General features: G+C 38.8%; 1 protein-coding gene across 3 annotated transcripts in view; it reads right to left on the bottom strand.

Moving 5' to 3' along the window:
- The window catches only part of LOC309702738 (protein diaphanous homolog 3-like), a 165862-nt gene that overhangs the window by 70879 nt on the left and 68607 nt on the right, over window positions 1-26376 (bottom strand). For 2 of the 3 annotated variants that reach the window (XM_082527368.1, XM_082527370.1), the window contains 4 exons: window positions 24642-24881; window positions 20865-20994; window positions 11533-11670; window positions 6088-6239 (listed from right to left, as the gene is read on the bottom strand). In XM_082527368.1, coding sequence (XP_082383494.1) covers window positions 6088-6239; window positions 11533-11670; window positions 20865-20994; window positions 24642-24881 — 660 coding nt within the window. Of the gene's footprint in view, window positions 1-6087; window positions 6252-11532; window positions 11671-20864; window positions 20995-24641; window positions 24882-26376 lie in introns of all 3 variants that reach the window. The other variant, XM_082527369.1, reaches the window with a different exon arrangement.

Here is a 26376-nt window from a genome sequence, read left to right on the forward strand (position 1 = left end):
TACAGTACTTCTTGTACTCCAGAATATTTCTGCTCCTAAGTATTATATTTTTCTGTCCTAAGAGAATTTTATTGGAATTTGCAGGATCAAATATTATTCGCTGGAGGCCTTTAAACATGAATAACCTATGTACAGTACAGTTCATACAAGTAAACACTGGTGGTTGTTTAAAATCAATATTTGGTCTTGAGTCTTTCAGATGTCACTAAATGTTACTGACATTTAAACATGCTGATGTAGCCAAACTTCCAAACTTATGTCATTCATTTGAATCAGTCTCTCTAGGGAGAATCCGTCTATAAGGACATCTGGTATGCATCAACTATTGTAACTGCAGGCTCTGTAGTCCCTGTTGTTAAACTCCTCCAATTTTGTCAATAGCTCAATAACGCCACAGCCGAGAGACAGACTGCTTATGATTTAATAGAGTGCTAGCACGATTGCCATCCTGATCAATAGCCAGTCACTTAAAGCAAGGGAGTCTAGGCTTTCATCAAACACCCAAGTTCTCCCCCTCAAACCCCCCTCCACTTGGGTTTTCTACACAGCTCAGCTTGATGGGCAGGTCAGTGATAGAATAGTAATATCAAACCAACATAAATGTATACACACAAAAACACATACACAGACACTACAAGAACTGTGTAGTATGGGGAAAACTACAGTGGCACACCAAAGAGGGGCAATCACTTATTGAAACCCACTGACAACATCTTATTATGTCGGCATACAAGTGACTATAGTTGGAAATTATATGGTGAACTTGAATTCAAAACATTTCAGTATATTTGATTGTTTCAAAGGTCTTGTTGATGCTCAGAGAAATTTTCAATTGAATAAATAAAGTGTATATTACTAATAATAGGGTTGTAACTGCACACAGTACTGACACAGTGGTATGGTTTCATCACTGTTAGCCTGTGCTTTAATCCTTTATTTTTTTGCATGGCTAAATTTAACTATATAAAACTACATATAAACACTACTGCAATCCTATATAGTAAATGCTCCACGTTTGCCCCTTATTGCATTAATCTTCCACTGGACAAACTTGAGATTTTGTTTTTTCTAATTTATAAAAAGTAATTGTAGTTGGTTATAACTTAGGAAAAACACACAATGGACAAAGTGTCTAAGCCCACTCAGCTTGTTTTGTTGTTTTTTCCCTGTACTGAGTTTGGGTTTGAAGGGTGAAGGTGGCTTGCTCATGCCAATATTAAGTCATAATCTTAATGTAAAACAGCAAAGTTACTGTCGACAGCAACAGGCAATTTAACATTGATTAACTTGACATTTCATCACAATCCCACACAAACCAAAACACCCACATCATTGTCGTTGACAGAATGGTTGAAGAGTTTTAGTGGTCCTCTGGACTGTTGGGAAGATAAAATCAGGCAACTAGCCATGCAGTCTGTCTTTACAAATATTTGTGAAAGATTGGGCGATTCAAAACGGTTCACTTGAATTCAAGTGTGGTAAGATGCCACCACTGCAACGAGTCAATTACTTCCATCCTAGATAATCCACAATCAAGTCTAAGTGGCATTATTGCAAAGTAGAAGTGTTTAGGAAACAACATAACAATAGTGGCAGACAACGTAACAATGCAAAACAGGGATTTTGTATGAGTGCCGAAGCGCATAGTGCAAAAGATCGACATCTTTCTGCTGACTGAGTTGAGGCAGTTACAAGCTTCAGCATAAAAACTGAGTGCCTGGACCTTCATGCAATTGGTTTCAACGGCCAAGTCACTCCTCTAACATTAATGTGTAGATTGCGCCATACTTCTGTCCAAATAGTGTATTAATCACAGGTAATAATAGACAATAACTGAAGCATTCTGTTAAATCTAAAATCTGTTTTAATGTATAAAAGAAATCCAAACACTAAGGAGATGTAAACTTTGATGGAAGCGTTCTCAGACAACTTAGTTAATTGTCCAGTAGCAATCAACATCAAGTTTTGTTGTTTGTTGCAGTTAGTATAAGTAAATTGTATATTTTCATCAATTTATCTTTTTACAATAGTTATGATAAAGTGTTGCAAATACAGCGAGAAAAAAAATTATGGGAAGGGTTTAGAACACATTTGACTAAACTCACCCACATAAGTAGACAATAGCAGCTAAAAACAATGATAAGTACCACTCGACAGGCTTATAGAAATTCAGGAGAAGAGAGTATTGAAGAATAAGAGAGGGTGAGATGAATACCAAATGTCTGTGAAGCACTCAGAGCTCTCTTTTTATAACTATTTTTAAATGAAACCAACTACTTGACAAAATGAACTTTGATTTGATGGAATGACTGTGAGTTGCTTATAGCAACCAACAATTCACAAATGACTATATTCTTAATGGGCATCTGGTAAATTAAGGACAGAAAGAATGAGGAAAAAGAAAAGAGAAGAACAAGATTACCAATGTGCAGCATATTTTTAGTAAGGAACAATTAAATGATCCCAGGTTACAAGCTATGACTGATGCCTAATGTAAATTTCATCAAAACTCTTCCATGTAAAGGGCAATTTCACTTACTAAAACAAAGTAAATATACTTGTGCTAAAGCAATCAAACAGAGTTGCTGCTGCTCAGAATCTGAATAGCCCTATACAGTTTAGTCATTTATGAAATTAGTATCACTTACAGTCTAACAGATGGGACTATTTTTCTTTGAACATATATGCATTTGATATATAAATTACACATTAAAACTAACTTCACAAATACAACAAATTTTTAAATTAATATATATGTGTGTGTGTGTGTGTGTGTGTGTGTGTGTGTGTGTGTGTGTGTGTGTGTATATATAGAACAACAGACATAAATGGCAACTGAATAATGATAAGTGCAAATACCAGTACAGACTTTTTTCCCCCCTTTAAATAATAGTCTACATCCATGGTTGTGCCTTGATGTAAAATTGTACTTTGGTACAGTGGGGCTCTGAATGAAACAATAAATGTTGGGTGATCCATGTTATCATATTATGATGTTTAGAGGGATATTTTAAACATGCACAGTTTGGTTTCTTTTATGTGTTAACTGGCTAACCTTTGCCAATTATTAAAAAGGCACAAACTACAGCTGAGGATGATGGGAGACATTCATTTTTTTAAGGAATGTACAAAAGTACAAATACTCTTTTTTTGCCCCTGTTCATTATGAAAAGTGGCAGGGGATTACAATGATATGATTATGCAGATCCACTGAGGAAGGATGTAGAAGCGTAAAAAAACCTCTTATTTAAATCGAGATCTTTCAAAGCTACCAACCATTCAAGAAAACAATGATGAGTCAGTAACAGGTCAATACTATAAGTGGGTCTGTTATATATAAAAAAAAAGAAAAAAAGATGGCTTTTAAACTTCACAAACAAAACAGAAATGAGCAGCTAAAGATTATTACAGCAAAAACACCCTTATTAAAACAAAAATTGTTATGATTACAGCCAGCATGAAGAAGCTATGCTGTCTTACTAAATCGCAGAGACAATTAGGAAAATAAGAATTAAAATGTCAGTGGGGACATCAGCTGAATGGAATAAAATGTTAACTTCAAGCACAAGTAAGACAATTTTTATTTGTTTTTAAATGTAAAATTAAAAATTATCTTCGTGCTGAAATGTAACATTGTAATATGAACTGAGGTAACACAGACTTTCAGATCTTTTGATTGAAAAAAAAATTATATATGTTACTGTAATAGCGAGAGACCTAGTGATGTAGAGGAATAAAGAGAGGGAGAACCAGCTCTGTAAAATTGTCTACTGCTCTCCTTCATCACTGCAGGCCTGCTTCGCCCTCCTTCTCTCCTGGATGTCCGCCATTAGACACGCTCAATTGGATTCCTGTCAGATGTGCGGCCTCGCCCTGTGTCTCCTTCTTACGGGTGACTGGGCATGCTGCATGTGTGTGCACAATTGTGTGTGCACATCTTTGTGTGTGAAATAACTAAGCAGCTTTTCCTATTAAAAAAAAAAAAAATGCCAAAGCAGAATGACATATGCGCACAAACAAACATACACACACATTCTGCCAACAAGATACACACAGTTCAAGGCTCAGTTTGCCCCAGGCAGTGGTCTAGAGACAGCACGCACCTATTAGCATGGGCCTCGGCACGGCAGGGTAAATGCTGACACAGATCTGACCGAGAGGTTACAATGCTTAGATTTACTGTATGCCTACGTTCGTTGACCTAGCCTTGGCTTTTCCTAAGATGTGTCTCCGTGATGTGACCATTTCAACGAATTGCTGAGAGTGTAAGCTGCTAACGCCCTGACCTATCGCAGGGGAATAAATAGCTATCTTGGGAGTTTTGACCATATAATGCTAGCCTTTATAACACTTGGCTTCTTCACCTTTCACTGGCAGCATCATTAACTGTTATGTTTGGTAAGAACATAAAAGCTACTGCAAAACTCAAAACTGAACCATAGGGTTCAAATAAAAGGGATTTCAGCAACAGTTTAGCTTTAAGAACACAATGTTAAAATCTGTTTTTATTACTAGGCAATAGTAATGCATAGAATACAGAATAGATCGACATCATTTAGCCTCAGTTCTGGCAACTCTAGTTATTTAAATGCGCCATGGATAACAGCACACGTTAGTCCTGGGATCAATAGCATCAATAAAAATAAACAGGGTACCTAGGAAAAAATTTGGGCTCTCTAAAGGGCCAAAGAGTCTTTCACATACACTGCAACATTGGCACCCTTGTGCTCTGACACCCATTCTCTTTTATAGCAAAGGTGCCAGTCGGGCAGCAGTCACACACCCCGTCGCTATAGAAATGCAAAATGACAAGTGGGTGAAAAAAATGACAGTACAAGCCAAGCTCAATAGCCAGAGCAACATAAATTTTGTGCTGTTCACATATCCTACAGTAATTGCATCATATGTGCAGGGATATATTATTATTTCAGTTTCTGTTGCTACACATCTTGACGTACCTTCCTTCCAAAGAATGATCCATAAGAAAGCAGCTGCATTTGTACTGCAGCTGAAGCTTCATTAAAGTTTCTGTCAATTCTGATCTAGGAAGGATACTGATAAAACCCCACGGCCACTCTGCCTGAAGAGTGCATAAATGGAAAACAACAACAACAACAAAAAAAGTAGCAGGCTACAAGAAAAAACGAAAGCATAAGTAATCACTATGCAGGGAGGGAGGGGGGAAAAAGCAAAAAGGCATGAAATCCATTTGTGTGTGTGGTAGATGTTAAGTTAGGGGCAGGGCAATAACTTTAGTAGGCTAATTAGCTACTATTATCTGTCGCGCCCAGTGGCTTGTGCCACTAATCCTGCTGATTAAACACAGTGGGTCTCTGCAGCTCCAGAGCTCACGGTAGCACCAGACTGATAAGGGCACAGAGCTCAGGGATGACATAAATGTCCGGGTGGGACTGGACTACACAGGACTGGCACTGTTCTGCTTTGTATTTTACCACAGGACACAGAACGAAGTAGAAGTTCTGTAATAAAACAGGCAGTGAATAAAAAGATAAATAATAACCCCTATTTTCAAGGTCTTTTCCCCCTCTCAAACCTGAAATAAAACTCTGGCAAATCTTTCACTTATTTTGTGGTTTGCCTTTTTGCTTGTATTTTTCATGGATGTTGGGCAACTAATGAGTGCAACATCATAAGTAGCTTTATGGTTAGAGCTATTTTTTATCTATCACAGTTTTAGCATTAGCAATTCTGTCATTTCTTAAAATATGTTAACAAGAGGCAAAATGAAAATGCACCCATAAATGAAACACTCTTAAATAGCATTAAAACACCAGCTGATATGAAGTAGCACTGCAGTATTTCTCTTAATGTAACATTGTACTAAATGGTAAATAAATCCATTCAAAAAAAAAAAAAAAGCACATCTTAATATGAGACAGGCTGAGTCATTCATTTCTCATTAAGACATATAAGTTCCTGTAACACAAATATTGTGCTAATCCCTGTGTGGCTTTAATAGCAGGACAGGTTTAATGAAAAGTCAAAACATTATTCAATATGCAAATGTCTCCAACTCAAGATATTAAAAAAATAAATATAAAATGAAGGATTGCACCATGTACTCACAGTGAACATTGAACGGAAGTTGCTGAGATCAGTGAACAGCTCCTCCACAGAAGTCTTCTTAGGATCAATAGCAAAGTACTCCAGCAGGTTCTGATACAGCGTCTCCATGTTGCCGTGCATGATCACCAGCTTGTCATATTGCTCCCGTGCAACTTTGCTGAAGCTGTGAGGGTTGTGGTCAAGGTCATTGTTACATTTCACAACAAGTATCCATTAAAGGCTGATGAGAGCATCTCCAACTTGACAACAAAAGTGAGAGCCATTCCCTCTTGTTTTTGCAAAGAAATTAAGTTGGAAATAAAATGCCAATAAACCAACGTTTGCATTAAGAGCTCTCAGTCAGGTCAAAGTGTGTGCATTTTACACTACTCCATTTTTGCTGCACTTAAAGTTCATTGTACTTTAACGTTAACCCTGCCCACCAGTTTTTTCAAAGCCTAACTAATGAGAATATTGCTTACTGAAAAAGTTTCCAAGTTAGTGTAAACACAGTTAAATAGATGTGTTTGCATTTAACTCTGCTCTTGACTCTGGCTCACTTCCAAATGCTGCAGCAAGCACAGTATTACTCTTAGGATTTTTAAGGCAACAAGTCTTTGCACTCTAAAATGCTTGAAGAGTGCAAGAGTTGGGCTTTACACAAAATGGTTATGTCTTCAACAGTCTGACCTAGCAAATACTGCAAATACAAGTCTGACTTGACTTTAAGATGAAAGAGCAATACAAGGCCCTCCTATCTGAAGCGCAGGACAGCTTTGCTACGTTCGTGTGGATGAGGACAAATGGGTAATGGTTGTGTCAACATGTGCTGGAGAGGTGGTGGAGGGGAGGGGAGGGGGGAAGAGTCAAAGTACTAAAACGCATCAAGCCCACCAGCAGGGCATACAGTGCTGTCACCACACACACACACAAACTCACTATTCACTCAATGCAAAAATTTAGTAACCGTGAATTGGCTGTTCAAAATATATTTATGCTACAGTTTTATTCCCTTTCCATATTCCATAAATCATAATCGTCGCTGTCTATTATCGTACATGATGACCTTGTCAAGTGAAATTCAAATCTTTTGTTGTATGACAAAATAGAATCTGAGATTAAAAAATGATTTAATCTGTTTTAAACTGTATGAATAATTTCTTCTTATGTCCTTAGACATCTGTCCTGCTAATGACTATAACACTGTTGTCTCAGAAGCAAGTGTGCCGTGTGTGTGGTATTGCACAAGTGTGTGGACAGCCTCTCTGGCTCCTATTGTGCCCCTTCATTATAGCTCAATTGATGGACCTATTTGAGGTTTGGCCTCAGTTGAATCTGGCTGGGGATGGGACTACCTATTCACAGCTGGGTAAATGCTGTTCAATAGGCACTCCTCCCAGATTGACTTGTCAGTAATATCTTTCCAAGCCAGGGGCTGGGGGAAAGAGGCATGAGGAAAGTCTGAGCAACTGACGGAAAGCAAGAGAAAAAGAAAAAGAAAAATAGCTGAGAGCTGTGGTTGATAAGTATCGTGGGGTGTGAAATATCTGTTCCCACTCTCCTGACTTCTTCCCTATTCCAGAGAAAGCAATGGTCCACTGCAGCTCATTCTCAAAAGCACCCATCTCTCCCATCCCATCACTTTTCATTCTGCCTGTCTTCATTTGATCATTCTCCTTCTGCTTCTCTCATTTTCTAATCTACCACCTCTACAAGCTTAGCTCACATTTAGAAGTGTAACACTAGACCAATCACACAGTAAATGTAAACTCAAGTGGCACATGAAGTGAAAATGGGATTTTCAATGTCACCAATGTGACACCCTGAGATTCTCGTGTTTAGCTGGTTACCGGAGAATTTGCTGATCTGCAGTGCTAACATGACTGGTTCATTTTTCAAAAGGCTTAGCAATAAAACTTTTTAAATAATAAATAAATATAAATATTTGCTTGTCAAAAGTACTTTTAGAAATGTTATCTCCTGTATGCCTGCAAATCTACTGTAATCAGTTTTGCTTAATTTGAAATACAAGTCTTCTTAACATAAGCAGTTAAGGGATGCAGGACGGAGGGAAGTGTAAATGTAATTAAAAAGCTTCATTATAAAACTGCTTACTAATGTTGGTTAAAAACCTTAAGCCAAATTACTAAAGCACTTGGTTTCTGAATAAGAAGGAAAATAATTGTGGACGTGCCTCATCACCTACATCATCTACAATACATAATATCAAAAGATTCACTAGATTCTAAGAATCTGGAGAAATTTCTCTACAAAAGGGACAAGGTAGAAAAGCAATACTGGATTCCTGTGATCTTTGGGCCCTCTGTCAGCACTGCATTAAAAACAAGCACGATTCTGTCAAATTAGTGCAGCTCAGGAACACTTTCAGAAATCAGTCTGTGAACATCATTCATTGTGCCATCCAAAAGTTCAGTAAAAGTTCTAACATCCAAAGAAGCAGCCACAGTCTTCTCTGGGGCAAAACTCATAAAATGGACTGAGGAAAAGTGGAAAACTGTTCTGTGGTCAGACAAATTGGAATTTGAAAGTTTAGTAAACATGTATACTCTGGACTAGAGAGGAGAGGGATCATCCCACTTGTTATCAGCTCATTCCAAAAGTCTGATGGTATGGAAGTGCATTAGTCCCTATGGAAATTGCTGCTTGGAGATCTAGAAAGGTGCCATCATGGCTGAGAGGAAGGCCTTACATACAGCGTAGCATAAAAAATTTAAATTGGAGTTCTATTTTGGATTTTGTTAGTCACAATGTGGCAGTAACTTTAACGACCAGTCAATATTTCACCTTGCAATGCTCAGAGTTCATTTCCAAGCAGTAGCTAATGTTTGTTACTCTCACATGATAATGTATAAAAAATAAAAAATTGTGTAACATTCATCTAGTTAACATTTTTGGTTTACAGTGGTCCCTCGTTTATCACAGGAGTTAGGTTCTAAAAATAACCCGCGACACGTGAAATCCGTGAAGTAGCCAGCTTAATTTTTTTACAATTATTATAGATGTTTTAAGGCCATAAAACCCTCCTCACTACACACTTTATACACTTTTCTCAGACAGGCATGAACATTTTCACACTTTTCTCTCTTGTTTAAACTCTCTCAAAGTTCAAACCTTCATAGAAAAATAAGTCCAGTATTATAGAATGAAACCAAAGATCAAACCCTGTTTCCAGGTACAGAACATGGGAATAGAGCAGCTGCGAGAGAATTCAACATTAATGAATCAATGGTACGGAAGTGGAGGAAGCAAGAAGAATGAGTTGAATAAAGTTTGACTTATCTGACTGTTTTGTTTTGCTTATTGCGCCTTATAATCTGGTGCGCCTTATGGTCAGAAAAATACAGTAACTTCTACCTTCCATGTCCAGAAGTCCAACTTTCTGTGCGATGGTTAGCATCTTCCTCTGCCTTTTGGTTGGTACCGCAAGTGCCTTTGGTGGTGCGAAAAGTTTTGTTGACATTGTTGTGTTTGTTGGGGAAAAACTTAAAAACTTACTTTAGAGTCACACTGCTAGTGATCAAAGATTTATGTAAATTTGACAAGCTTGATGCAGTCTGTACTGTACAGGAGACACGGCATGGAAGACATTGACTGACAATGGCCTACATTCGATCAGGATGCAGAACTCAATGAGCTGTCAAAAAAAACAAACAAAAAACAGCATGCAAAATTGCACACAAAAAATCTGCGAAACAGCGAGGCTGCGAAAGGTGAACTGTGTTATAGCGAGGGACCACTGTACTGTGCGTCTAGGGTCTTATTTTGACACCAGACGCCTCATCAATAACCTGTGTTATTCGTCTACATTACACTTTACCTCCAGTTTTTCCATTTTTACCAAAAGAGAGTTCAGAGTTTTCATAGTTTTTAATCAGTGCTAAGACATCAGGAATTGAAAAGCAAAGTAGAAAAAACAGCTGTCAGATCCATTCTCAGTGAACCTTACTGTGTTGCACTCAAGTTCTTTGCTAACTACTACAGCACAAGCCATCAGTGCCCCAACCCCTAGGCTATTGATCAAAACTACATGAAGGAGGCTGGGTGCAAGGTGTATTATTGAACACATACTTACTCACCTGGCCTGAGACATACCTGTCAACCTGATCCTCTAGAACTACCTCAGAAGACAATGAATCATTTACACTGCTGTCAAAATGTAGACCGATGTCAGCAATGGACTTCAATTTCCCACGTGGGCAGACAAATGGTAAAAAGAAATTACACATTTGTGGCTTTTGAAAACAAAAGACAGAAAGTCAAACGCAACATAATTCACATTCTTTAGCTTCTCTCTTGATTTTGAAGATAGCCTCAGTCTTAAGTACACTTCAAAAGCAGCTAAGAGGGGTACTGGTACAAAACTTGACTGCAGAATGGGATGCCACTCATCACTTGTGCACATCACTGGAAACCAAGAGAGGATGGGTGGGAGGACTGTATATTCTTCTCTCCCTTTCTACTTAAAAGCATATTATTACCTTTTTTTTTCCCTCCTCCTTTTGGCTGAGAGGATCATTTGCCTCCATTTCACCCCATTCCTTGCATCTTGTGTGATCTCAAAAGTATATAAATACTTGTAGTATAAAGAACAAATTTACTCCATGACCAAAGGTTTTTGGCTTATGGTCTTCATCATGGGTCACCATAAAACATATCACAGACCTTTTAAATAGGATAGCTATATATCCAGTGAAGGGAAATCTTAACATTTATCTTATTAAGACATTTGGGACAATTCTGTGCATCCAACTTTGTGGGAGCAGTTTGGAAAAGGCCCTTTTATTTTCCAGGGTGACTATGCCACGATGCACAAGTAAGGTTTATAAAGTCAGATGTGGTCAGATGAGTTTCAACATCCGCCTCTCACCTTACCAGTGCTATTCTGAATAACCAGGCAATGACTTCCATAGAAAGCCTTCCCAGAAAGTGTGGGTCAAATTTATATGAATTTAGACTGCAAACTAGATGCATATACAGTCATAATAACTGCTGTACGTATAATATGTAAATAGCCTAATACCTCTGTCCGTATAGTGTCCACATCTGCCATTTCACTTTAAAGCACGCGATGCCTCATTTACAGATGTACATAGAAGCAATAAATAAAGTTATTTATACTACAAAAGACTTGTCCACATCTTTGTACTCACTGAAAGTAGGTGAAGTTGAGCCAAAAAATTTTTAACCACGTTTCACACAGGTCATATCATTTAATAAGACACACCACATGTTAAATATCTGAGAAGTCTTTACCATTTTTCCTGATGTTAGGTTTAACTTGTTAATTAAACCTGAAACCTGCTCCATAACCAGCCTACACAGCACCACTGTGACTTACTGTAAAGATATAAAATTCACATTCAGTGATATTCTTCTGTCTTTGTGAAGAGTTCATTACTGTAACTCACTGCATGATGGCCCACAGAGATGAGCCTATGCATACACGTGTAAAGGATATAGCCATTTTGGTAAGAAACATGTCGTTGGGGTCATCGGAGGAGGAGAAAGTCTCCAGGTCTCTCTCCAGCTGCAGCAGCTGCCTCTCCATCTGCCTGAGGCTCTTTTCCAGATTCTCTGCAGACACTGACACACACCCACATATTTTCAGACGCGCATACATACACTCATAAAAGCACATGTGAGGACAACTCAATTAAAGGTACAATCAAATGCATTATTATTTTCAAGCACTGGAAGAATCAGAAAAACAACGCACAATAACAAAACAACAGGGAAAATGAAAGAGAAGCCAGCTCGATCGCAAAGCAGACTTATTATGGGTTCACACTGTGCCCAAAACACTGTGGGAATAAACAATGACAAAATATAAGCATCAAGTGAAAGTATGTTTAATACATAACTGCTCGTTATTCTGTTTTCCTCACGGTCGTGTGCTTGCGGTAAACAACCTAACATTAAAATACAATACCCTTGCCGTCACACAAACTGTAGTGAAAGCAAATGACTGCTATGTTAATACTCGGTGTTGTGATACTTGATGTTGAAATACTCAATCAGCCATCATCGTGCAGTCAGTATTACGGAGAAGTCGCATCAAGAGTCCAAATATGGAATCGTATTTCCCAAAGTTTTGTCCTTCAACATTTCAGGAAACTAAACACTGAATCCAGTTATTTTCAAATCATTTTAACTTTACACAGAATTAGAATTAGTTAGTTAGTAAAGCAGGCCATAGTAAAGACCAAAATGTAAACTGCTGCATTTTCAAAATAAGAGTAGCATCTAGCATATTTCATATTTCACATATTACAACAGCGAGGCTCAGTAGTTAAAAACTTCAGGAACTAGTCTGGACTGTCTAGAGTCCAAAAGTATCACCCACTGAAAATATCTGGTACAACCTGAAACAAAAAAACCACACAAACACCCCACCTACCTACTGTAACTGTTGAAACAACAGCAGCTGGTATTCAAGATAATAATAATAATAATAATAATAATAATAATAATAATAATAATAATAATAATAGATTGGATTTATATAGCGCTTTTCAAGGCACCCAAAGCGCTTTACAATGCCACTATTCATTCACTCTCACATTCATACACTGGTGGAGGTAAGCTACAGTTGTAGCCACAGCTGCCCTGGGGCAGACTGACAGCAGCGAGGCTGCCATATTGTGCCATCGGCCCCTCTGGCCAACACCAGTAGGCAAGTAGGGTAAAGTGTCTTGCCCAAGGACACAACGACCAGGACAGAGAGCCCAGGGATCGAACCGGCGACCTTCCGGTTACAGATGCGATTCCCAACCCCCTGAGCCACGGGGCGACCGTGGCTCATAGAGATAACGCAGTCTTATCTCTTTGCACTGTTCACAATTAAATACACGATTTAAATTTTCAAAACATTGTGTCACCAGCATTTTTGAACACAAGGCTTTACATTTACTCGGTAAGTGTGACTTCTGTGCATTACATAGCAACAGATACAGCAGTACTGCACACCCTGAATGCATGAAGGTGTGGCTGATTGAGTTAATATCTTTCTATTCTATTAATCCTTGGACTTTAGTCTTATCAACAGGTGCATGGATCATGCAGGTTGGAAAGCAGTGGAACGTGAAGCCTAACTTTCTGCTAAGTTGGTCATGGCTGACACTTTAAGCTAGTGACTGAATATAGCATATGGCTTAAATTACCCCGATTAGACCCCACTTGACAAAAAGGCATAAGCTGCTTAATTTTAAGTAGTTTCAAATTTCCCTTGATCCTAATACATGCTTTATGAAAAGAAAAAAAAGAGAAAGACTTCAATGTAGTTAAGCTTTCCTCTGACTTTAGAGCATAAACCCATTTCCTGATGGGAACCTACCATCTTGGATTCACACACATGTTCTCTCAGACATCTTGACTCCTAATATTCTACAAAGTTTGCATTACTGAAGTTGTGCTTTTCATTTGAAGTTTAACAGAGTGTATGTGTGAACATGTGAATGTCCACACTCGTGAAATGTACAAATTACCAGCTTATGCTTTCAGCGTGCTGAGAGGAAAAGGCAGGTGGCACTTTTCAACCTGTTACTTATAATTGAGAAAGAAGACTGAGTGCACTTCAGTAACACCGCAGCTAAAGAGTACTTTTTACTCGTCGCGTGTTTTAGATTGTCCTGAATGCATTTTCACTTTATCGATTTTTGGATTTTAATTTTCTTTCTTCCTTCTTTTATCTCTTACTTGTATGCCTGCAATGATACCTGCGGTCAGTCAAAAGCTTTAAAGGAGCAGACATTTAAAACTCTTGCTTCAAAAGTAGATTGTGACTAATAATATCTCCATCAGAGACGCCTTCACAAAGCAACTGCTCTGCAATTCTTTTAAAGAAATCATCCTGTTTTTATGGACAGTAAAAAAGGCAGAAGGCTCTTTAAGTATGAATTAATGTATCTTTGAGGAGAACTGTAGCAATGTGGAGGAAAAATATTCCTATCTCTGACTTCTGGAAGAGTTAAAATGGTTATTAGGAAGTGACACCTTATGGGACACTAATGATTATTATTTTTTTAAATCCTGAAACAACTCTCCTATGCATAAATCATAGGCCAATTGCTGTGATTACTATAGAAAAGGAGCTACTTTGTTAATTCATTTTCAATCCTGTACTCAGATACTAATCAACATTAAAACTTACTATCAGATTAGATTCTCATTTTCAACAGTACTGATACTAACAGTGCTGTCTTGGCCCTCACACAGCATCCTGCACACAGATGGGCACATGGCACCTGCCAATACTTTTTTTGAAAACTTGAAGACTCCCCCTTCAACGACATTAAAGTGTTCAATAGTTATTATAAATGGTAATCTAGTGGCTAGCACACACATTGACTGTTTAACTTTTAGCAGCTACCAAGTAGCCACATTAGCTGTCTGTTAGGTTATTATTAAGTTAGCAGGTGGTGGCTAAAGCTAGTAATAAAATTATGGTTAATGTTGGAATTTCTGCAGCAAGCATCAGTGCTGCTGGTCTTTGAAATGAATTTAACTAGTGCTGTCAAAATTATCGCGTTAATTGTTAAGATCAACGCGAAATGTTTAATGCATTAAAAAAATTTAACGCTGATTTTGTTTTTTTATTAATTTCCTGTAATCTAAGACCTTTAAATTCATGAGCACCTCTGGTGGAGGGGGCAACAGTGTGCTATGCTGGCGTTTGGCCTGACAGAAATGATTAGAAGAAGAAGTGACACCATGCTACTATCTAGCTAACACTAGCTAACACACGCAAGCATGGACGAGGGCGGACTTTTGGGTGGAAAGTTTCTCTTTAAGAAGTTGCCTGATGGCTTGTTGGACAAAACGAGAGTAAGATGCACAATTTGCAACGCTGAATTCAAGTACCACAGAAGCAGTTCATCACTGGCGTATCACCTGAGAGCAAAACACCCAACTGAATCCACCTCTACGGGACCTCGCCAGTCTACGCTTCAGGAGTATGGTGCTTGTGGACGAATAACAAAAAATGTGAGAGAAAAGGTAACCAATTCCTTGGTTGTTTGGATAGCTAAAAACTGCCGACCAGTTAGCATAGTAGAAGATGATGGACTGAGAGAAGTCATTCGTGCTGCATCAGGAGATGAGTGTTACAATCTGCCCTCGAGAGGAACCATTGTGTCGAGACTGCACACTTTGTATGGGGACCAGAGGGCTCAGCAGTCCAGCAAGCTTGTGCAAGTAAGGAATGTCGCTCTCACCGGAGACCACTGGACTTCGGTGAACAACGATAATTACTTAAAATATAAAGAATAAAAAAATGTAATTGGAGCCAGGCTATTAATAAAGTAATTGAGATTAATCGCAATTAATAACAGAAAATTGTGAGATTAGTTAGTTAATTTTTTTTAATCTATTGACAGCACTAAATTTAACGTGTTATTTTCACAGGATCACACAATCAAAGCACTACCTCAGAGAACACAAAAATATTAAGTCACATGGCAGCAACTTAATGCATTTAGAGATGTAGACATGGCCACCACATCAGAATGGGGAAGAAAGGTGATTAAAGTGGTTTTGAATGTGGCACGGTTAGTCAGGTTGGTGTCAAAAACTGCTGATCTGCTGGGATTTTAAGACACAACCATCTCTCGGGTTTACAAAAAATGGTTGGAATAAACAAAATATCCAGTAATTCTCTCAGTGAAATAGCCTCAGTAATGCAAGAGGTCAAAGGAAAGTGCCACAACTGTTTCAAGCTAACAAGAACTCAAATAATCACTTGTTACAACCAAGACATGCAGAAAAGCAACAACTGCTTCAACTGACCCTCGCTTACCACAGTTGGACAATAGAAGATTAGAAAAACATTGCCTGGTCTCAGGCAACACTCAGTAGGGTCAGAATTAGACATCCACAACATGAAAGCACAGATCTATCCTGCCTTTATAAACGGTTCAGGTTGCTCTTGGCACATTTTCTTGGCCTCCATATTCACCAGATCTTAATCCAGTAGAGCACCTTTGGGATGTGATGAACAGGAGATTCTCATCAAGGATGTGCAGCCAACAAACTGAAGCAACTGTGTGATGGTGGAATGTCAACATGGACCTTGTTTAATCTATGTTATGAAGAACTAAGACAGTTCTGATCACTCCAACCCAGTTTTTCTAAGGTGTACCTAATAAAGTTTTCAGTGAGTGCAGATACAGAATTAGTTATGTAGAAAGTTTTACTGATAATAATTGAACCATAATAATTGAAACAAAATAAAAATAGACAGTTGCCCCTAGATGGTGCTGCGTCCGAGCTCTTTTACAGAAATTCTGGCTGGCTCTGTCAGTGTATTAACTAATGAGAAATCTAAAAATGATCCATACACCCAGTATGATTAGTGTGGCTACATATAAAAAAAAGTGAATAAACAATTATAATCTGACTCTAAATCCTTTTCTCCTGAAAGCTCAGTGCATTACCAGGCAACCAAAATCGCCTGAAGAAGGTGTGGGCAGCATTCAGACGAGGAAAGAGGCCAGACAGGCAGTCTGTTAATAGAAATGATTAAAGCCCTGTGATGATGCGGTAACTGAGAAAGGAGCAAGGGAGGGCAAGACAAAAGCAAAACAAAAAAGGAATCTCATCTTTTCTTAGCTTTGCAATCTGCAGGCTTTTGTGAAGAAGCAACCTCACACAAAAGGGTATATGCATGAAAACCTAGGAACTTTATATTATTTATCCTACGAGAGAAACAGAATCTAACACATAATTAGATCCATATACTTTGGACACTGGGTACTTTGGATAATACAAACAGGAGACACTTACTTAATGCTGCTATCCAACAATAGAAATACTAAATAGAACCAACATGTCTCAGTGAAGGTGCTCTGCACGGGGCAAAAAGCAAGGAGAAGAACTAAGAACTATGATGGATCTCTACACAGTACGTGCAAATAAGGCCTTGCATATGTCACCACAGGTCATCTGCCTTAATGCAACAATAGAGTGTCATCACTCCAGCCACAGAGTACTCAAGATGAGGCAGACTATATGTGAATCAGGGATACAGTATGCTTCAGGAGAAAACTGGCTTTTATCGGATCCTTCACTTTAAAGAAAACACACAGAAAGGTGTTTCAAAACAGAAGAGGCTTACGTCAGCCGTATACAACTCAAGACTTAGGAAATGACAGTAGGAAATGTTTCTTTTCTCTCACTGACCACTTTGCACTTGATTTCTTATTCTGTGCATTTATGTGTGAGTGATTTTTATGAGCAGTGGGGCCTGAATGTCTCTTTGGTGCAGAGGAGTCGGAGACAGATCTAAGATATTTTGGAAGAAGAACAATTGAAATATTTGTGGAGGTCAAAATCCACTGACATCCTTTTATTAGTCTGCTAACCTGCTATGCCATAAATGAGAAAGAGTAGAGCATGCAAGCCACAAACAGCCCCAGCGCACACACAGTCACTGTATAAGCACCTTTGATATAATGGATTCTAAGAGAGAGAGAAAAAAATTGACGCAAAAGCCTGATGTTTTGGTGAATCTGAAAATGTACAATCTACAGAACCACTTTAAAACAGTGCAGGACTAACATTAAAATGCACTGTAGAGCCCTCATTTTAAGTACTTTCAACCTGAGGCTCATTGTTTAGACTGCATGAAACAAAACTAGAAAACAAAGCTTGAACAGTATTTTTGGAGAGCCATCTCAGTGTAGCTGAATCGTTGCGTTACTGATTAAAGATTCCCCAGGGCCATAACCAGAACAGCTTTTCCATTTTCACTACACATACATCCATAGTTCTACTAATGCAGACATGCTTTTTAGCAGTACGTAGTAGTAAACAGCATTTATGTTGCTGACAGGCGGTTTTTGAAGCTGCAAGCTGAAGTAGAGTGGTTGAGCACATTAACATGTCTCCGTATTTGTCTGCTTTCAACTTCAAACTCAGCACCGAGTATCACTCAACAAGCCGCCCTAACTGCTCAAATCGGCTGCTGTCTATTATAAGTGTGTGTCTGTTTGCGGGTGTGACAGGCAAAAGAAGTTAAAACAAAAAGAGCTTGCAAGCAAAACCCAAAGACCAAGAACCAGACCGAGCAACAATCGGGGACCGATAGACGAATATTGACAGGCAGTTAAAGAGATACATGCAAACTGATAGAGTGAAGCAGCAGGGACTGAGTGCATCTCAATATCAGGGGGAGAAATGATTATAGGTCTAAAAAGAAGAGAATTGGCAAAAATGAGAAGACAGAAAGAAAGGATCCCTGAACTGAAGTACAGGACTGGCAGAGTGGGAAACAAGGGTTGTGTTACAGTCTAAAGACAGCACCATTTACAAAGGAAGAACATATCATTACTGCTACCTCTGCTCAACCTTGTTTTCATGCTCAAGTAAGCTCTTTGGCTAGTGTATATGAATGCAATGCAGCCTTTTAGTCTGAGTACATGCCCATCAAGTAGTTGTCAGACCCGATGAAAAGGAAGCCACTCACCAGCACGGCTTAGAGACAGGATCTGTGTGTCTGGATATAATATGTGAAGAGATTAGACGGTGCATGCATCTCCTAAGCTTATAGAATCATAAAGAAAGACAGAAGCACAGAAAACAGTCCATATCTATATAGATGCAAATAAACTCAGCTTGAGGCCAGTGAAGTAAAGAGGTAGAGATTGTACTTGTACTTCTGCATCGTGGCCAAAGCCTTCTGGACACACAGCACAGTTGGGAGAAATAACAACACTACTGTCGAGTGTTTTATCTACAGATTATCAAAGCGCCAAAACAAGGGGGGAAAAAAATTGAAATCTTTATGATGAGCGGAGTCCAAACAAACAAACCCAAAAAAAAAAAAAAAAAAAAAAGAGTCACACATTTCTTTTCATCCTCCTATGTTTTCTCCTCCTCACACCTTCCTACACTCCCTCCTGCTGAGAATGGAGCAGTGGGTAAAATCTTCTTTAGAGCAGGAGGAAACACGCTGTGACAGTGCGACCTCACACACACAAGCCGTACATTGGCAGCGGCTAACTGCTTCTTCCTGTGAATTGCCTGTGGCAATATGAACAAAGGACATGCCTGAGTTTCCTCCGACCACTGAGTCTGTCCCTGCTTGGCTGTGACCTTTACAACACTATACAGACGCTGGCCACTCAAAGCACTTCTTCTGTACTTGTGTGTACCCATGTTTGCATGCACACCTGTGCAATACAGCCAATTTCTGTTCAAAGCAACACAGAGACTTAAAAATGTTTTTAATCCCAGTCACAGACATGACCTAAAACATAAGCCATCAAACCTGAAGATATGCCACAGAAGAAGATTAATGTTTGTATCAAACAGCGGTGCACATGAGATGACTGTGGCACAGATCAAACATGAAAATGATAAAATACAACGTATGTTTACAGAATCAACAAACATCCAATCCCCTGAGAGAGCAACAGAAGCAGAAAGCTAAGAGTAAAACTCAAAGTAAAACAAAGGAATGCATACGAATGTTCCACTTCTTTCTAGGTAACACTGTATAGGTAGCCCTTCTGATGCCAAGCTTTCATTGCTTATGATCATATATTATTAAAAAACAAACAGGACAATATCAAACTAAATAATACTAATCTAATGTCTTTTTATATTAGTGAAATATCATTTAAGATAAACAACAGACATGTATCACACATTATAATCACAATGTCACCTAACAAAATCAACAGGCAAAAGCCTAAGACAATAGCTGTGCAGTAGTCCTGTATTCATTTGCTTAGATAACGATGACTCGGTGAGGAATCAGTATGTGTCAGTATGTCGTTCTTATTTTTCTTTTCTCTCAGTGGGCATCCTCCTTCTGGCTAACAAGCCACAAAAACAACACTGCACATGTGCAAACATCTTATTGAGAGGTACTGCCGCTTGTTGTCACTCACTGAACGGAGAAGACCAGGAGAGAGGGGTTTCATGGATTCATGCATTTCTGTCTATAGGTGTTTCTGGTGTTTGTTTTTTGGAAAATAAAGTCACTAAAGGGGTATGAAAAATGATCTAGAGGGGAAAGTCTAAGTTAATCATGGCAAGAACCAATGCATGATAATAACTGCTGCGAGTGAGCGAGGGACATCGGGCAGGTAAGGTGAGATGGTAAATTCCACATTAGCAAGACAAAAGGTGAAAACATAAGCCCATATCACATTATCTAATGAGGTTGAGCGCTCCTATCATTTACTATCATCCAGATCATCACTATTATATCAAGTGCTTAATTGCCACAATCACATATCAGGCATTTTCTAAATAGATTCTTCAGTCTTCACATTTAAGCATGCTTAGATGCATGGACAGATTATGCCATCATTACCCTTTTCTTCTTTTACTTTAACTGCAGAAAAGAAAATATCAAAAAAGTTAATAGTTTGTATGCCCATTGCTTCCTCGTAGTAACTCTTATCTTAGATGACCAATTAAGACCAGTTGCCAAATCTCTGCTGTTAAACATCACTAGAAATATCTCAGCTAGGAAGTAGATGAAACTCAAACCATGCAACCATGGGAGAGCTAAAAACCTTGGGTTGACAGCAGGGGACCAAAATAACAGCAGCACTGTGATATCACCTCAGAGAAAGTGGAAGGTAGAGAGTGTTAAAATTATCAAGTAGCAGCTGACTCTTACATGCTGGTAAACAGGTGAAAAATGGCTTCTGTACTGTATAAAAAAAAAAGTGCTTTTAGAGACTTAGAAAATATATCACAAGTGTCCAATAACAGTTTTATTATGTACAGTTGAGAAGTTTTTGCATCTTGGTGTTTAAGAATATTACCTCTGCTTGCTCGATCCACATGCTCTAGGTCGTCAAGAAACTTGACCACGTCTGGAAATTCGTCCTCACATACTTGTGCCAGGAAGTGAAGTAAGGTTGTCTTCTGATCTGCTGACTTGGTGTCCTTTAGCTGTAAAACATGGACACATAAAATATGCATTTATGTGGCTTTTTTAATAATAAGTAAATAATACAACAAATTTAATAATAAAATAAATTGAAAAATAAAACGTATACACAGGGCAAAAAAAATGCTCTAACAGGGGAAAAGTGACTCTGCATGTTGCTCAGAGTTTGTGTTATTGAAAATGTCACAGGTTAGGTCTAACCCTGTTAAGCACACACACTGTTCACTTGCTAAATAAATGTGTTTGCATGCTTGAATCTGATGAATCTGTCTTACTTTAAGTCAGAAATTATGTCATGTTTCTCTAACACACCATATATACCTGCCATATTAAAGGTTCCATAATTTAAAGGTTAGGATATTCATCATTTTTTAGAGTATAAAGCAGGTCTAAAACACTCACTTTATGGAGAAGTGCGCACAACCCATATTCAACATTTAAATCACCCTCAGTAATGTAAACAGCATGATTTATCCAGCACAAGCACAGTTAGAAATATATCTAAGTACATCCATCTATAACAACATAAAATTGAAAAAATACATTAAAAAAATAAATAAACAAGTGGTAAGACAACTGCATGCAATCATCTCTTCCTCTTGGATCTAATTCTGGTTCAAAAATGCGGTCAACGCCGGGGTTTTGTTAGCAGCCCTTAGAAGGCTACATCTATACGAGGTAGGATCAAAAAGTTTTTCCAAGTCTGCACATAAATACAAAAGCCTTAGCCAATTTAAATTTAAATTCTCTCTCTTTCAAGGTCATTTGATTCTGAAATGCAGCGCTGCCGGTGCTCCTGTTACATCTGAATTGCTCCTGGAAATCTTGTGCATGTCTAGACTGAAGATCATCACAGGTGACAAGAGTTGCGCACCTCACCGCAGCGCATTTAAAACACAATCATCACTCACTGCGCACCCCACTTTGTCCTGATGTCAGCTTACAGATGAAACACGTTCGTCTTAATAGTTAATACGTGTTAGGAAGTATGCGTGCCGCTATGCTGTGTGCTTTCACATTTTATTTAGACCAGGCAACGTATCCATGTTTAGGATTCAGAGTTGAGCGCACTGCTGCTTTGTAACACATTTTCAGTTTTGACACAACAGAAGCACACGCACTGCGAATACACAAATGCAGGTTGTTAGAAAGGGGCTTTCAGGGAGCGATCAAATCTTTGCAAGAGTGCCGAAAGGCGGTGCGCCCCTTCACAAGGGCCCGACCCTTAAAAGGTACATCAGACAAATTTAAACCAGATGCAATTTTTACTTTTGATGGGCAAAGTCAAAGAACGTTTTTGTTGAAACATATAATAACAGAAATTGGGTATGGTACGTAAACAACATCTTTTTGGCCTTAGTTTCACAGTATTCGTCGCTATGGCAGGAATCATGATACACATGCATTTTGAGCTGCAAAATGAAAACCACACTTTGTGGATACCCTAGTTAAAAGGGGTGAAAGATGTGTGTGTGAATGTGTGTGTGAATGGGTGAATGACTGGATATGTAAAGCGCTTTGGGGTCCTTAGGGACTAGAAAAGCACTATATAAATACAGGCCATTTACCATTTATTAAATGCAAGACAGGTGCTTAATAAATTGCTCTTTTCTTAGTCAGTTGGGTAAGTGAGTGCATCACTAGTTGATGAAAACCTGCACACCTACCTACATGTGTACAGAGCTCACTTGCTATTCAGTAAGAAGGGTGAAAGCAGCATCAAAGGTGCGTCTCCATGTTGTTTAATGTGATGTAGGTGAGCAGCTAATTTGCAATAGAGCTACAAACTACTGTTAGAAGTGCACTTTTCCCTAGATCATTTTTTGTGATTAATGCTAACAGCAACAAAAAACAAGGTTCAGCACAGGGCTCGACGTACTCATGCTTGAAATCAGAAGTACTAATGTAGCTAAATATGCTGTCTGGTAATTGGAAAAAGAAGTCATTGTCCTTCATCTACTGTACTTACTCAAAGCAGTTCTGAGCTCTAGCTTAACAAATGCTGAGTGTTAACAGTGCCACACATGATTTTATGTCTCGTGATTACGTAGCAGATGTGTTCCTGCTCCCTGCACTTGGTGCCCATTTATTGCCAAAAGTAACAAATATTTTATATTTCCCTGATAAATTTCCATCATTGATTTTTTTCTCATTTCTTTGTTCTTCTTCCTTTTTTATTAAACAGGCTAATTCCAAGATGTCTATCAGCATCCCTGCCAAACATGCCTCCTGCAGAGTGTGTTGCAGTGCATCTCTCTAGGTGATCTATTGGTAGACAGCAGTGTACTCAGACCCGCTGGGTTTAATCATGTTTGTATTATCTCCTCTAATCAAACATTCTCATCTCTCTTTTCATTTCTGTTCCCCAGTCCCCCCCTTTTTTTTAATAAAAGCTGCAAGTGCTCACTCACAAAAGGTCCCTCTTTGAATTTAGATGGATGGTAATCGTAGATGACAATGTAAACATTTTGCCTTTTACATTTGGGATGGATGCAATTTTCCTGTGCTGTGGAGTGTGCCGTGGAATTAAGTTGTCAAACTCTGGGTATGGCGCGAAGGAGATGTCTTCCTCTATATATCCTGCCCGTGACAACGTAAACCTTCCTTCAGACAACATACGCAGACAAAAGAAACTACTGTTTTAAATCCTTAACAGTCTCCTATTAACTGATATTACTGTTGTCCTAATGCATCTAATCCATCATGTTCGTACAAGTGTTTGCCTTTGTACTTGTATTTATATGAACATCAGCATCCAAGTCTAGGAGGGTAAAGAGGTGGCAGTGACAAATGACAGCAGTGCTCGTTACTGTGGAAACTGCAGTGGGTGTGCCAACAGCTGTAATGTAACCACTGGAGGAGACTTGCACCCCATTCTTCCCGTCACTATTACAAACTTCATGTTCTGTTTTCATGCCGCATAAAATCCTGAGTTACAGGTGTTGGATACGTCTCTGTCCAAGAAGCACTAGTATTGCCACGGCGAAGTTGTGTGAACTTTCAAAAGGGATAGTGGTTTGAGTTTCAGTTATCTTTTCTGGGCAGAAGAATGAGACTAAAGTACTCGGTGGGCTTAAATGCTTTGATAGAGGCCAGATGATAACGAAAACTCTGATAGTGTTCAATCAAATGAAATGGTTTAAAATAAAATGTCTCATTACAGCAGCTGCTTTGGATCAGTTTACTGATAAGGCTCAGACAAGGTGACCAAAGAGAGAGACACCGCTACACGTAGTGTCTGGTACAGACACAGATATACATAAATCCCATAATGTATACCGATTCTTTCTTTAGTCTAATCACTGTTAACGCTCTTGGCTTGTACATTTGGCAGAAAAAAGCAATCCATATAGGAAATGACCATTTTAACTCAAGGTTTTTGAGGACATAAAATGAGAGCGCAATAATGAAAATAAGGAGAATCTATCAGGCTAGCTTCAACTAAAGGCCTAAAAAATCATTTAGTTGAGGTCAGTAAAAAATAAATTATATTTCTGTTACAGAACTCTGACTGCAAACACAGCTGTGTATCTCTTGAGAAAGTTTATTGAACTAGCATCACTCCTGTTGAACATTTGACACTGAAGGGATGACTGACTACAAACTGTGTGTGAACAGTTGAAATTAGGGTCAGCATTTCAACCCTTACCTTGCAAAGGGAGCTCAGGTCAAAGCCATATGATTGGGCGTTTCGAGAGCCCGCATTCATGTAATTCCCCAGTAGTAGCACCAGCTCCAATAAGCGGCCAAAGGAGCGGCTCTTCCTGACCTCATCACATGCGGCATTTACGGCCAGAATATCTGGTCGCAGATTATTTACGTGCTCCTCAAACTGAAGCCGGAAGAGGATGTGGCTGAGGCGAGGACGCAGCCGCTTCACACTGCTCATCTGGGGAGGCAACAAAGTCAAGGTGGAAACAAGAAAACAAGAAGGCATAGATGGAAAAGGGATAGTAGGGGGAAAAGGGATTCGGAGAAAAGAGAATGAGGAAGGAGATGAGAAAAGGATGGGAAATGATGTCAAGGAGAGCAAACCACATCAAAGAACAGTCAAACTTAAAATAACTACAATAACACATTTGACACACTCTCACATTCAGACGATCTAATTTAAAAGACATTTATGCAACCAGCATGTTGGAAAGTGTTGCTAGGCAGTAGTAATAGATGCTGGCAGTGATTTGATTTGGGACCCAGGTCTGGTAAGTTAATTGTGGAGTTAGTGTCCATATAGGGCAGGCAGTGGAGGGGTGGAATATACAATAGGCTGCCTTGGATTACCACTCTCACACAATTAGAGAAAATTGGAAAATATTGCATTGGGCCCAGGACCTGGCCGACACAGTGATTGTGTATGTGTGTGCGGCGGGAGGGAGGGGTGCAGGTTCCAATTGTCTGTTTCACACAACAGCTGGCTGTGCGGTTTGATGTCCTCCATCAAGGGTTTAATTATAGCTACTGTAATGTTATCAAATGACTATTTCAGTCAGTGTGTGCTGGTCTGTGTGCACTTTGTGTCCGTGTATTTGTCGCACATAAAAGGAGAGGGCGGGCAACAAAAAAAAGAGGAATAGAATTATATAACAGAATTAAGAAAAAGCAAGGTCCACACGAACAAAACATAATGCTGAAACGAACCCCAGAGATGGGATGAATTATGTGATAAAGATATTTAAACGAGAAAAAAATAATCAGAAAAAGAAGAAATGGAGCAAAACACACCGGATCATCTGCAAATTGAATGTGTGCAGCTGCTCCCACTGGCCTACACAGGGCACTGGGAGGTTATACTGACAAGTTGAGGAGATGGTTTCTCACACACACACACACACACACACACACACACACACACACACACACACACACACACACAAAAGAGTGGACTTATGGAAAATCTAGCTCATTTACTGCCAAACACTATTTCCATGAGGTGATAGTGAGAAGGAAAAGACAGCTCTGTTGATATCCTTATCTGAAGTGTCAGAACATTAACATTGAATTTAAAGATTCTCCCTCTCCCTCTCCCCCCCCTCTCTCTCTCTATAGTAAATATTTTGAAAACTTGCATGTAATAAATATTCCCATCAACTGTCAACAACAAATAAAATCAAAGATGAAAAAAGCATTAGTCCCGAGGATTTTAACTACAGCTCAGCCAGCAGAATGCACATACTAATAAACATTCCTCAGATTTCAGGAGTGATGCGGAATAATCATTAACTGCAAGTGATTTACAAAAAATTACAGGCATGCATATGGCTTCTGTTAAAGACATTAAAATATGCTTTCATTGACTGATATAGATGAGTTATGTGGAAATTTATATTTTGAGATTAAGCGCTTTAGTTCCTCAACTTACTGTCACAAAGAACAGTGAACTTATT

This window comes from Aulonocara stuartgranti (genome assembly GCF_965226115.1).
Source record: "Aulonocara stuartgranti genome assembly, chromosome: 1".
Lineage (NCBI taxonomy): Eukaryota > Metazoa > Chordata > Actinopteri > Cichliformes > Cichlidae > Aulonocara > Aulonocara stuartgranti.